We start from the raw sequence: 12291 nt of genomic DNA on the forward strand, positions 1-12291 counted from the left end.
GAGAGGAGAGTTATCGTTAACGACAAAGATGGAACCAAGAGGGGGGGGAATGTACCCTCAAAATACATCTGCTGTTACCACGAAGTAGGGCATCTCTTCAAAGATTATCTAAATCATAGACCTTCGGCGAGAACTTATAAACCTCAGACCATTTTCTAAAAAGTAAGGTAGTAAGAAGTAAAACTAATTGATGTTCTTTCTAGTGCTGAGAACTATTTCATCCACACTTTGGTTGTACATGCTAATAAGGTTCATTATTCATATGAGCACGGCACACTTCGTTGCAGTTTGCCAAGGCTCAGGAGCCAGCGAGCGCACGAGAGAGAGAGAGAGAGAGAGAGAGAGAGAGAGAGAGAGAGAGAGAGAGAGAGAGAGAGAGAGAGAGAGAGAGAGAGAGAGAGAGAGAGAGAGAGAGAGAGAGATTGAGATTGAGATTGAGTCAGTCAATCAATCAATCAATCAGCCAGTTAGTGTGTGTGTGTGTGTGTGTGTGTGTGTGTGTGTGTGTGTGTGTGTGTGTGTGTGTGTGTGTGTGTGTGTGTGTGTGTGTGTGTGTGTGTGTGTGTGTGTGTGTGTGTGTGTGTGTGTGTGTGTGTGTGTGTGTGTGTGTGTGTGTGTGTGTGTGTGTGTGTGTGTGTGTGTGTGTGTGTGTGTGTGTGTGTGTGTGTGTGTGTGTGTGTGTGTGTGTGTCACTCACATACACTGCTCTTCCACTTATCACAGGATTTTTCCATATGCAATTCTTAATCAGTTAACTAAATTAACTTGAGTTCAACACCTTCCTGTACATAACTACCATATATATTACATCATACCCATTAGAAACTTATAATGAACTAATATTGTTATGAGCTGGAGCATCTCTTGGGCGAGGTCATCGTAGTGTTAGGTCGCAACATTACAGGATTTTCAACTTTCCTGAAGTATGGACGCCTCACTACTGAAGTTGTATTTTTTTTCCCGAAGGTTCAATGTAGTACTATAACTATAATGTATATATATTTATCTCTGTTGTCGATGGTGAAATCTTACGAGTTTTAACTTATTTATTGCAGTCACCCATACCTTATCAACATAATTTTCTCTTATCAATGTAGAAAGCACGTATAAGAATACAAAACGCTAAACTGCACAATTATGGAATTTCACTCATGTCGAGGAGGAGGAAACGCCGTGCGAACTTCAGCAAGGAGGAACTTCATGTCCTCCTGCAGGAGACGAAGAGGAGGAAGGACGTCCTCCTCGGGAAATACTTCGGGACGATTCAAGCCAAGAATGACGAGTGGGAGAGGGTGGCAAAGGCTGTCAATGATGTCAGCAGTGTTGGCAGGGAGGCGGAGGAAGTGAGGAAGAAGTTTTATGCTTATAGGACTTTTGTCAGGGAAAGAAGTGCAGAGGATGACATGATAGATGAGATGTGAATAAGTATTTGTTTGATCTGATGTTGGATATTAAGGAAAAGTAATCTGGTACTCTAAAACAGTTGGAGAAGGAAGTGGTAATAATTTACAATAGGATTGTATGTTGATAAAGAAAACCAATAACATTAAAATCATAAAGAACAAAATCTTGCTCAGGTAGCACTGTTTATAGCCTTGTTATTTGTCCTTAAAAAATTGTCTTTCTCAATCATGGTTGTGCTGAATAAATAAGCATGTATATGTATGTATATTGTAAAATGATTGTCCATACAATATCCATTCCTCCCATTTTGAGACCTGTGCATCTTTCAGACTTTCATATTCTCTGAGATTTATCATGCCACCAAGAGATATAAAACAGAATTTTCTCTTTTCTTTAAAAGTTAACATCACCTCTGAGGCGGAGCCCCTAAGAGCCGCAGAGGAGACTATGTTAAAGATCTTAAGTGACTTACCAACGGAGATGTCGTGGACAAACGTCATCACTACAGGAGACTCTGAAGAAGGTAATGCTGGATGAGTCTAAGATAAGATTTTTAAAGATGTCTTGCACTATTATGTAATTGGTTATTGTGCAGTGTTTTTTGTTTAATTAGGGTTTAGGTGACTTTTACTGTGTTGATGATTTTACTATTGACTAGGATCTTGAAATATTTTCTACTTTAGGGGAAGAATGAAGTCATGTGGTTAATTGAGTCATAATTACTTTGGCTAGAGACTTGTTTTACTTGGCAAAGTAACTTAAATCCTGAAAAGTATATAAGGGGAAATATTTTTGGATGAAAAATTATTTCATTAATGTGTACTACTTTTTTTTAAATCTATCTTTTTAAATTGATTCATGATTTTATTTAAAGGAAGACTGATAAGCATTCTCTTTTAGAAGGAATTAAGTTTAGAGTAAAGCATAGTTATGGTTATGTCAATTAATACAGTAGTTTCAAAGGAACAACTGAATTAATTGATTTCTTTAATCTTTCTTTAACAAGTTGCTACATTTATATTGTATTTTTATCTTATTTTATATATAATTGTATATTTAAATGATTTTTTTATGGATCTCTCTCTTACAATAAAAGAGACAGATAATAGTAGATATCTAATAGTAAAAGGTTGAACTCAAAATCACAGACAACATTACAATCAAACAAAAATATCATAGAATCTATATAAATCAAATTTCCTTTAAAGATAGTGAAAGAAGTGACAGAAACACAAATTCCAAGAAGAAAAACATGCTGGGAGATGAACTCATTCGCATCGACAAGGAAGGAATCACGAAAGAACAGAGTAATTCTCGTAAGGTTTCTTATATTTTTGCCTATCTGGGATCGAAATCTCGTACTCAAGATGTGTTGCAATGTTTTACAAACTTTTGTTGACTGAGTATGTTTGAGTTTTAGGATATTATTTTGGGTTGTCTTTTATATTTTTTTCAGCAATGAAGCTGAGATCCTTCAGGAGCAATGTAAAGAATGCTGTAGAAAATAAAAAGCCATCTGAAGAAAGAAATATTTGTAAGGAAAGTCATGGTAAGTGTTTATAGTGAATGAGGGCTAGGTGTACCTTTTTGGTTCACATTTTTAGGAGATTAATCCTAATATTTTTTTTATCTATTTATTTTTTTCTTTACAGTTCCTACTTCCTTCACCCATGTGTTTAAATCCACTGAAAATGATAATAAAGTTCCCAAAGATATCATTACAACAAATGTTTTGCATAAGTATCAAAGATAAATTCTGCAGGAACCCGCAAGGAAAAATAGAACCTTAATATAGGTAAAGAGAGTTTGACATTGGTATTATTGATTAATTAGTGAAACAGACTTTTTGTCACTAGTGAATAATGGTGAATTTGTATTAACTATTTTAAAAGTCTAGTTTGATATAGGGTTGTCATGAATCTACATTATAAAGCTTAAAAGCATTACCATCATTTACAGCCTTCCTGTGGAATATTGGTAAAGGTTGCCCTTCATCAGAACATGGCTATATTTAGTATGCTTGTCTCTTGGGGGTTAATGTACATACCTATGTTCAGAGGGTTGTTAAACATAGAGTAAATCCACACAAAATAATGTTAGCTTCTATTTGCTGACAGATGATCCTGGAACACAAAAAAAATCATTAAGAGACAAAACCAAACCTTCAAAGAGAAAACGCCCAGTGCAAACAAGCCAAAGAGGAGAGGGATGCCCACAATACCCTTCAGAAACTCTCACAATATTCCATCTAAGCTTCTTTACGTTCAGCCCCCAAGACCAGATGAGAAGATACATGAGTCAGAGATGGATATTGTGGAAGATTTAGCCTTTGGTAATCCCCTGGGTGGGATTAGCATGAAGGTCCTGATTAACAATTTGTCATCAGCCAAGTCGGCTACCAAATCAGAAGCAGAGGTAAGTCTTTTTAACAGCAACTTCTGTAACCTAGTTTTTTTTTTCCATTAATATAGCACTGAATAAGCTTTGGGAAAACCATATGAAAACAATATAATTTTATATTTTTTATAAATGATCTAAGGAATAGTGTATTTGTAAAGTCTTAGTACTTCTCATTGCAAAAGATTTTAGTTGTATGAGTAGGTGAGGCTGATTAGTTAGTTATCAACTGTTAAGATCTTCATTAATTGTTGCAATATTTATTATCACAGTTCACAAATAATGCAAGACTACATGCCACACAAAGAAGACAGCTGAAAATGTGATAAGAATCCACCTAAAGCTGCTAATTATTCTAATAAGACTATGGGGAACTTATAGAGTACTTTACCTGTGAATGCACCACACACATTATATTGCATTTGACACTGAGTGGAAGGCAAGATACCCTTTGAGAATCTAGTCACTTTTTTCAAGAACAGTTTTATAACTGAACAAGTTATATGATGGTCTTGTGTGATAATAATTCATCATTTGAGACATTTAAGTACGTCAGTAGTAGCATTTTGGTTGTGTGTATGATAGGTAAAATGCATACATTGTACATTTTTTATTGAAATAAAATAAACTTGGTACCATGCTTGGAACTCACCTCATGAAGTTCTCATTTTATTGGTAATTATTATTCTATTATTTACAAACATATGTATATTATATAATTTGTTTTTGTTTATGTATTGTTGAACAATACAGCATTTTCTATTTTAATTTCCCATTAAAGGGGAAAGTAAATCATATATTTATCATTCTCAGTATGCTGAGAAACATCACGTCCATATTGGAGCTAAAGAAGTATGGCATTTAGAAATGTTGTGGCACTTCAGTTGTACCATTTATAGCTACTGAAATAAAAGTTGATTTATTGTATATGTGTTGTAGTTTATCATAATCCTTTATCCCTCCATGATGGATCTCATAATAATATGGCTTGATTTTTACCATCAAGTGTAAGTCTTGGCAGAAAATAAGAAGTCATTATCGGATACCTTTGCTCTATGACATCCTGACAGACAGTGAGATTGAAGCTAGCATACTATTGGACCTCAGATATTCAACTTCACAGACTTGCATTTATCTACCTCACAAAAAGATACAAACTGGATACAACAAATGGTATTTGTGATGTACACCTACTCACATTTGTATGGACACAGAGGCTCCTGGTTCTATAGTGTATATACAAATAATAACAAATGGTAAATAAATAAACTTCCATACTTTAGAATACTTTTCTTGTAGACAGATGAAATTTCAGGAATGAACTGATGGTGTAAGGAATAAGGAAAGCCTCTAAGTCAAGTGCACATGGCATACATGCATACAGCTAATGGCAAAAAAATGATGAATAAAGACATTTTCAGTCTTTGTTTATTAATATCTATATTTATCAGAAATATGCCTCTGCAATTTGAATTATAAGTGTTAAAACTTTAGTCAAGGCTCAGTATTTGATTGTAAGTATCCTTTTCTTCCTTATGACTTTAGTTGACAATCCTCCTACATGTACATCATAGTAATTATATTTTTAATGCCCATATTAATAATGGAATGTAAGTAAAATATGTTGTGACAAGGAGGTAAATCATACCATTTCTAAATATTCTTGTAAGTATATTTTTATAAATATATATTCTTTGATGCCAAAATGGATAAAATTCATATATTCTCCATTTTGGTTGGTCTATCCTTGTATTATCTATATAAGTCTTATGACCGATCACAATTAATTTAATAAATCTGCAACATCTTGGGAGTGGTCACGATGGAGACGTAGAGCAGAGTTCCATTTTGACTCCACTCCAGAGTGCTGGGTCATCAACAGGCTCTGGAAAGAGCGAACATTCCTCTACTTTAACCTCATCCCAGGAAAAGGAGTCATCTTCAGGCTCGGACGATGAGTGGCAGACTTCCGTCTTAATCCCATTCCACGATAATGAGTTGTTGGTATATTCTGCCGATGGAGAGTCTCGCTCGGTCTTGATTTCATCTACTTGTAAGGGATCATCATCAGGGTCTGAAATATAGTAGTATAATACTTTTTTAAATCTTTAAATTATGATGATGATGTTGCAGGAAAACAAAGGTGAGGTAGAAATTGTAATCACTTCTAAAGAAACAGAGAGGAGAAAACATCTTGAGTCTTTTCTAACAAGGTACCGAAACTTATTACTTCAATCTAAAAGCCTTATAGACCATAAAAAACTTTCCCCTCTTTATATCTCATACGGAAAGAAAGAAGAATACTGGCAGAAGTTATTTTTAAGTATACAAAAGAGCAAGAAATACCATAATTAATTCTTTTTAGTTTTAATCACATTTGGGCTTCAAGAAAATTAGTTACATAACTAAATATCACCAAAAACGGAATGCCAAAACTACCAGTTGGTAATGAAGTGTCAAGAGATGTTGCCAAAGAGGTCTCTCCACTTGGGTTGTTTGTAAAAAGATCTTGCATGGTGTCAAAGTATTCCCATTTACTCCATCTAATTCTTCCACTTCCACTTTCCTGGTTTTCTGTGATGGACTTGTACCTAAAACATAACACATTATTAATATGTGCTATTTCCCTTTTACCCTATTATGTGAAAGAAAATATGTATATTTTTTTTTTTGTTTCCGAAGTTTCTGTGATGGATCTATAGACAAAATATACAAGATTTTTATAATATGCCCTTGAAATTGTAACATATTACAAAGGTTTAACTTTTCAGTGTTACATTATTTTCATCAACATATTTTTTGTCAGAAGTACCTGGTACTTAAATTCTGCATTTTCCTTTTACATAATTCTCCTGTGTATGTGTAGCCATTCTCCTGTAATTTCTTTGCAATTTTGTTCCATATCTGACTGCTGTTCAAAGAAGTCATACTGAACATGTGCATATGGGTTCTGTATGCTTCTACTAATTGTAACACACCCTCATGGCTCCAGATTTTAAGTTCTGTAATGGAAGACATAAAATTTACTGGTTCAAGGACAAAACTAATGTAAATCCATCTATATATATTTGAATATGTATATGTATATGCATATGCATATGCATATGTATATATATACATATACAAGTGGATATATGCATATGTATATGTAAACATATACATGTAGATAGCTACATAGATATAACTTAATACTTACTTTCTGAACTAGACTGGTTGTCTTTCTTAGTTAATTTTGTATTCATGCTGGACTTCATTTCCTTCCTAAAATACCGCAGCAACAATGCTGTAAATGTAATTTCTTACAATAGATGTGGGCCTGCATATATATACATCAAGATTATGAATTGTAAAACAAATACAGTGCAATACATGAAAGAAAACTAAATATCACAGTCCTTACTCTGATCTTTGCTACTCTCTTCCTTGTCCATCCGGAAATTTCTTAGCCCTCCCATAGTGCTTTGGCTGTTAACACAGACACTGCTTTCAATCTGATTTGTGTTTGTCTTTCTTTCTCACCTATATCTCACTGGGGTCACAATCAATGCTGTAGCAAATGTCTGAGGGTATTAATTAGTAGCATTTTATATAATCTATAAATTCAATATAAATTTATCGTAATAATCGTAGGAAAAAGACAGACTCAAAGCTCACTCATACTACTCACTCTCTCACTCTGAGTCTCTTGATTCTATCACAGTCCTTGTTCTTGATTTGCTGCTTGAACTGTCTCTATTGGTGCTTGGCTTTTCAAGGTGCTGCTGAAATCTAACTCTCTGAGGTTAACGTCTGTTTTCAACTTAACTTCTTCCATTATATCAACTGGGAATATGTGAAAAAGCATTGAAAGTCTTTTTTTCTTTTTTTTTTTAAAATTTATTTGTAAAATATCTATATTTAATAATATTTTAACTATCAATAATATATTATTAATGTTATTAATTTAATTTCGTTATGCTATATTATTTATATTTTTTATATTATAATAAATAATAATATATAAATAAAGATTTATTATAAGAATAATAAATTAATTAAACGATAGAGTGTTGAGAAAAACAAAACTTTGAGCCTTTTAAAAAACAAAAAGAAAGTAACACTTTATCATGGGAGAACTTTTAGTTAATTTCATTCATTCCCTTTCTCTTTCACAATACAATACTGATACAAGTTTTTTTCCTCACATGGCATGTTACATGTAGATTATATAACGTAAAACTTTACTTTCGAACTAGACTGGTTGTCGTTCTTTAGGTAATTTTAGTCCAGCTGGACTTCAATTTCCTCCCCTCCTAAAATATCCGCAGCAAATGCAATGCTGTAATTTCTTACCAATAGCATTGGGCCTGCATTATACATCAATCAGTGAATTGACTAACAAATACAGTGCTATACATACATGAAAGAAAACTCACAGTCCTTACTCTGATCTTTTCTATCCTCTTCCTTGTGCATCCGGAACATGCTTAGCCCTCCCATAGTTTCTTAGCCCTTAACAACAGCTGTGCGCTCAATCTGATTTGTGTTGTGAATCAATTTTTTTCTCTCACTGGGGTCGTCACAAAATCGCACTGGGGTCACATCAATAAAATTATAAATAGTCATTCTTTTAAAATTATAGCATGTATTACTTCAATAAAAATATTATCTTCAACCCCTCATTAAGTAGGATCAAATACTCACTCACAGACTCAAAAATACACACTCTCTATTCACTCTGAAGTTCTTGAGTTGTCCCTTTACTGAAGTTCTTGAGTTGTCTCAAGGAACTGTCTCTATTGGTGCTGCCGATGGAATTCTCATTATCTGTGCTGAGGTCTACCGTTATGTTAAACTTACTTCTTCACCCGTTGATCACTGGTGTGAAGTCTGAAATTAAGTTTTTTTTACAAAAGCTCTTTTTTTTACCATGATCAAATAAATCTTTATAAAAATATTTAATTATCTATATATATTGCTTTCATTATTATTAATTGCTATCGTATGCCTGCTATATATTTTAAATGATTATATTAATTACCATATAATATAATAAAAAGACAATAAACATAAGAACAAGTGAATGGTAAGATAGAGTGTGTGCGTGGAAAGGATTAAAATACCTGAGAAAAAAACAAACATTGTTGCAACACTACATGGAGAAAGGTTACTAACTAACATCAACACTAAACTTTTCAGTATTTACTGGCATTCCCCACACTTTACACTAGACTAATGTAGATAGCAGACATATAATAATAAAATTACTTACTTTCTGAACTTTCAGCTGGTTGTTTTATTTTTGTAATTTTGTATTTCATGCTGGACTTCATTCCCTTTCTATAATACCGCCTAAACAAAAAATGCTGTAATGTTAAATTCTTAAGGTAGATGTGAGCAAATATATAGACTTTAATATATATAATAAAACAAATAATTAAGTGAAACAAAAAAAAAAAAAATATTCATAAAATATAAAATCTTCTTTGCTACTCTGATCAAAATTTAGACCCTAATTCCTTCTCCCGCTAGGCAATTTCTTAAATATTACTTGTACTGTGCTGTGGCAGTTCTTGGCTTTTCTCTCTCTCTTTTTGGTTTTGTATGGGCCACTCTCAAATCTCGAGGGGTTTTCTGAGGGTTAAATGCTATAGCATTATGTCTATTTATAAAAATTATAATATATTTAAAAATATTATACTATCAATGATAATTCAAATAGACAAATCAAATCAAAAAACAGAATTTTGACCACACAATCAATTTATACCTATTCTGAACTAAGTTTCAAGGAAAGGACGTGTCTCTTCTTGCCTGCTGATGCTGAGAGGGAAATCTATTCTGTTCTGAGTCTCTGTGGTATCAAACTTACTTCTTCCCCGTTCTCCGTCTTGGTGCTTGTGGTTTAATAGTGCTTATTATCATTTAATTTTTTACTTATTTATGTTAAATTTATTTAACTTTTAAAAATTTGAATTCTATATTCTATATATATATATAACTTTATCTTTTTCTATTTTATCTATATTATTGCCAATCATATCAATTTTTACTATTATATATTTAATATTATAATAATGGAATTACAATAAAATAATTATAAAATAAATAAGTGTTATGTTTAGATGGATTGAGGGTTACAAAAAAACCACATTGTTTATGTTAAGCTATGGATTTGTTTCAACTTTGCATGCAAACACAAACCTTTATAGTATTTACTAGGAGTTACATTTCTCACATTAACAATACTGGATACAAGGTTTTGCAGGTAAGATGGCAAAAAGCTGGTCCACAGCTGACTGACTGCATCCTTAATTTTAGGCACTGATGATGTGTCCATACCACGCACCTATTTCTTCATGTACGACCATGTTTTCAATCGGATTGATATCTGAGCTGTTCCTGGGCCAATTGCAAAAAAAGGGAACCTCACAATCTCTTAACCACTTGGCAATTATATGTCATTAAAGTCCGTCCAACTCTTTTAAGGAAAGGATTTGAGTAAAATTATACTATTTTTGACTGATAAAGATGGTGTAAAATAAAGATGGTACAAAATTGTGAGGAGTCATGTCACTTCTTTTAAGGAAGGGATTTGAGTAAAGTTATACTATTTTCCATTGATGAAGATGGTGTAAAACTGTGAGGAATCATGTCACCTCTTTTAAAGAAGGAATTTGAGTAAAATTATACAATTTTCCATCGATAACAAACAATGTAAAATTGCGAGGAGTCATGTCTTATAATTTTCAAAATACCGTTATGTACGTTGAAAATTATTGGAATGTTGATATGGACTCTGCTCTGCAAGTGCATGGTGGAGACATATCTTGCCTTATCTCTTACACCTGCACTAAACTAGGCCATGCCAGGTATTTTAAATACCCAGAAAAATGTTTTTGTCTGTGTAGAAACAAAAAACAAAAGAACTCAAACCAAGAAATAAACAACTTATTCCACAATGAGATGAGCTAAATATGTTTGACCAGCTGCATTTTATACGCATTCAAATAATTATTTTGGTTAATCATATTAGTTTATGAACATTTTTACTTGAAATAAAAAACCCTGCCTATGACAAAAAACATGTTGAATCTCTGTCTAAGAAAGAAAATGAAAAAAAGGAGAGAGAGGAAAAAACAAATAACAGATGATAAAAAAATAATTTATAACAATAAAACAACAATAAAAATATTAATATATACACATAAATAAATAAATAAATATATACATATATATATATATATATATATATATATATATATATATATATATATATATATATATATATATATATCTATATCTATCTATCTATCTATCTATCTATCTATCTATCTATCTATCTATCTATCTATCTATCTATCTATCTATCTATCTATCTATCTATCTATCTATCTATCTATCTATCTATCTATCTATCTATCTATCTATCTATCTATATATTTAACTTACTGTAAGCCAGTAGAGTTATGAAAAAATAAATAAATGTATCTCAGTTTGTTTCAATCATATATAAGTTTAAAAAATTACCTTCACAAACAGCCATCACGGGACTTGCAGATTCACAAAGATTGTTGCTCGGTGTCTCGCTTATCATCGACAGCATTGCTTCTTCCGAGTTGCTAAGGGAATCTGCGTCATTTGCCCTATTCCCTTTCATAGAGAGAAAAAAAATATTGTTTCTGAATGAATGATATATATGTGTGTGAGTATTTGGGATGAATGATTAATAAACAATATTCTGATAGTGTTAAATTAAGGAGAAAATAATTGGAGATCACAATTTGAGAATGACAGCAAAAAGTGTCAAATAGTTGACTGAAATCAGTGATAATCAGTTAATTAGCATCTACTAACTTCATTCCTCCCCTCCCTATCCCTCTCCTTCTTTCTCTCTCTTTCTCCCTGTTCCCCACCCTCTCTCCCTCACTCCTATTCACCTTTTCATCCCCTCACTCTCCTCTCCCTTCTCCCTTTATATTTGTCTCACCTTTCCCTCCCTCTTACTCTTTTCTCCTTTTTCTCCCTCTCCCCTATTTTCCCTTCATTCCACTCTCACTTTTCCCTCTATCCCTCTCCTCTCCTCTGTTCTCCCTTCATCCCTCTCTCACCTCTCCTTCATTCTCCCTTAATTCCTCTCTCACTCCCCCCCTCTCTCTCTCTCTCTCGCCTTCCCTCCCTCCCTACCTCTCCTCTCCTCTTCCCCATTCTCCCTTCATCTCTCTCTCTCTCTCTTCATCTCCTCTCCCCCAGTCTCCCTTAATCCTTCTCTCTCCCTCCCTCCCACCCTTCCTCTCCTCTCCCCCATTCTCCCTTCATCCTTCTCTCCCCCCTCCCTCCCTATTCCCTCTCCTCTCCCCCGTTCTCCCTCCATCCTTCTCTCACCTCTCCTCTACCTCCATCCTTCTCTCACCTCTCCTCTCCTCTCCCTCCATCCTTCTCTCACTTCTCCTCTCCCATGTTCTCCTTCCATCCTTCTCCCACCTCTCCTCTCACTCAATCCCTCTCTCA

General features: G+C 33.6%; 2 protein-coding genes across 7 annotated transcripts in view; one reads left to right on the plus strand and one right to left on the minus strand.

The window, feature by feature from the left end:
* Window positions 1-688: 688 nt before the first annotated feature.
* On the plus strand, window positions 689-5308 carry LOC122263792 (uncharacterized). 6 transcript variants are annotated; one of them, XM_043032428.2, is made up of 5 exons: window positions 753-1417; window positions 1805-1927; window positions 2861-2953; window positions 3522-3819; window positions 4074-5308. In XM_043032428.2, exons 1-4 carry the CDS (start codon window positions 1411-1413, stop codon window positions 3728-3730), a joined length of 432 nt encoding a protein of 143 aa, XP_042888362.2. In that variant the 5' UTR covers window positions 753-1410; the 3' UTR covers window positions 3731-3819; window positions 4074-5308. The 6 variants fall into 6 exon arrangements, with proteins under 6 accessions (XP_086403637.1, XP_086403636.1, XP_042888352.2 ...); XM_086547510.1 differs by lacking the exon at window positions 4074-5308 and adding an exon at window positions 3057-3199 and having other exon boundaries at window positions 692-1927; window positions 3522-3652; XM_043032410.2 differs by having other exon boundaries at window positions 746-1927.
* A 143-nt stretch (window positions 5309-5451) lies between these two features.
* Window positions 5452-12291, minus strand: part of LOC122263774 (uncharacterized) — an 8332-nt gene continuing 1492 nt past the window's right edge. Inside the window, exons 2-10 of the mRNA XM_086547131.1 lie at window positions 11277-11433; window positions 10130-10182; window positions 8518-8619; window positions 7500-7623; window positions 7202-7311; window positions 6998-7084; window positions 6614-6803; window positions 6241-6392; window positions 5452-5875 (exon numbers count right to left, since the gene is read on the minus strand). Coding sequence (XP_086403257.1) covers window positions 5619-5875; window positions 6241-6392; window positions 6614-6803; window positions 6998-7084; window positions 7202-7311; window positions 7500-7623; window positions 8518-8619; window positions 10130-10182; window positions 11277-11433 — 1232 coding nt within the window. The 3' untranslated portion in view covers window positions 5452-5618. The remainder of the gene's footprint in view (window positions 5876-6240; window positions 6393-6613; window positions 6804-6997; window positions 7085-7201; window positions 7312-7499; window positions 7624-8517; window positions 8620-10129; window positions 10183-11276; window positions 11434-12291) is intronic.

Source organism: Penaeus japonicus, unplaced genomic scaffold (assembly GCF_977035675.1).
Source record: "Penaeus japonicus unplaced genomic scaffold, GWHDUDI00000001_assembly GWHDUDI00000019, whole genome shotgun sequence".
Lineage (NCBI taxonomy): Eukaryota > Metazoa > Arthropoda > Malacostraca > Decapoda > Penaeidae > Penaeus > Penaeus japonicus.

What these genes read in the sequence shown, in the direction of transcription:
- LOC122263792 (XM_043032418.2), top strand. Translation starts at nt 1,759, where the DNA reads ATGCCACCAAGAGATATAAAACAGAATTTTCTCTTTTCTTTAAAAGTT. An exon ending in TACAGGAGACTCTGAAGAAG is followed by an intron (nt 1,928 to 2,860) that starts GTAATGCTGGAT and finishes TATTTTTTTCAG; the next exon opens with CAATGAAGCTGAGATCCTTC. An exon ending in TATTTGTAAGGAAAGTCATG is followed by an intron (nt 2,954 to 3,521) that starts GTAAGTGTTTAT and finishes ATTTGCTGACAG; the next exon opens with ATGATCCTGGAACACAAAAA.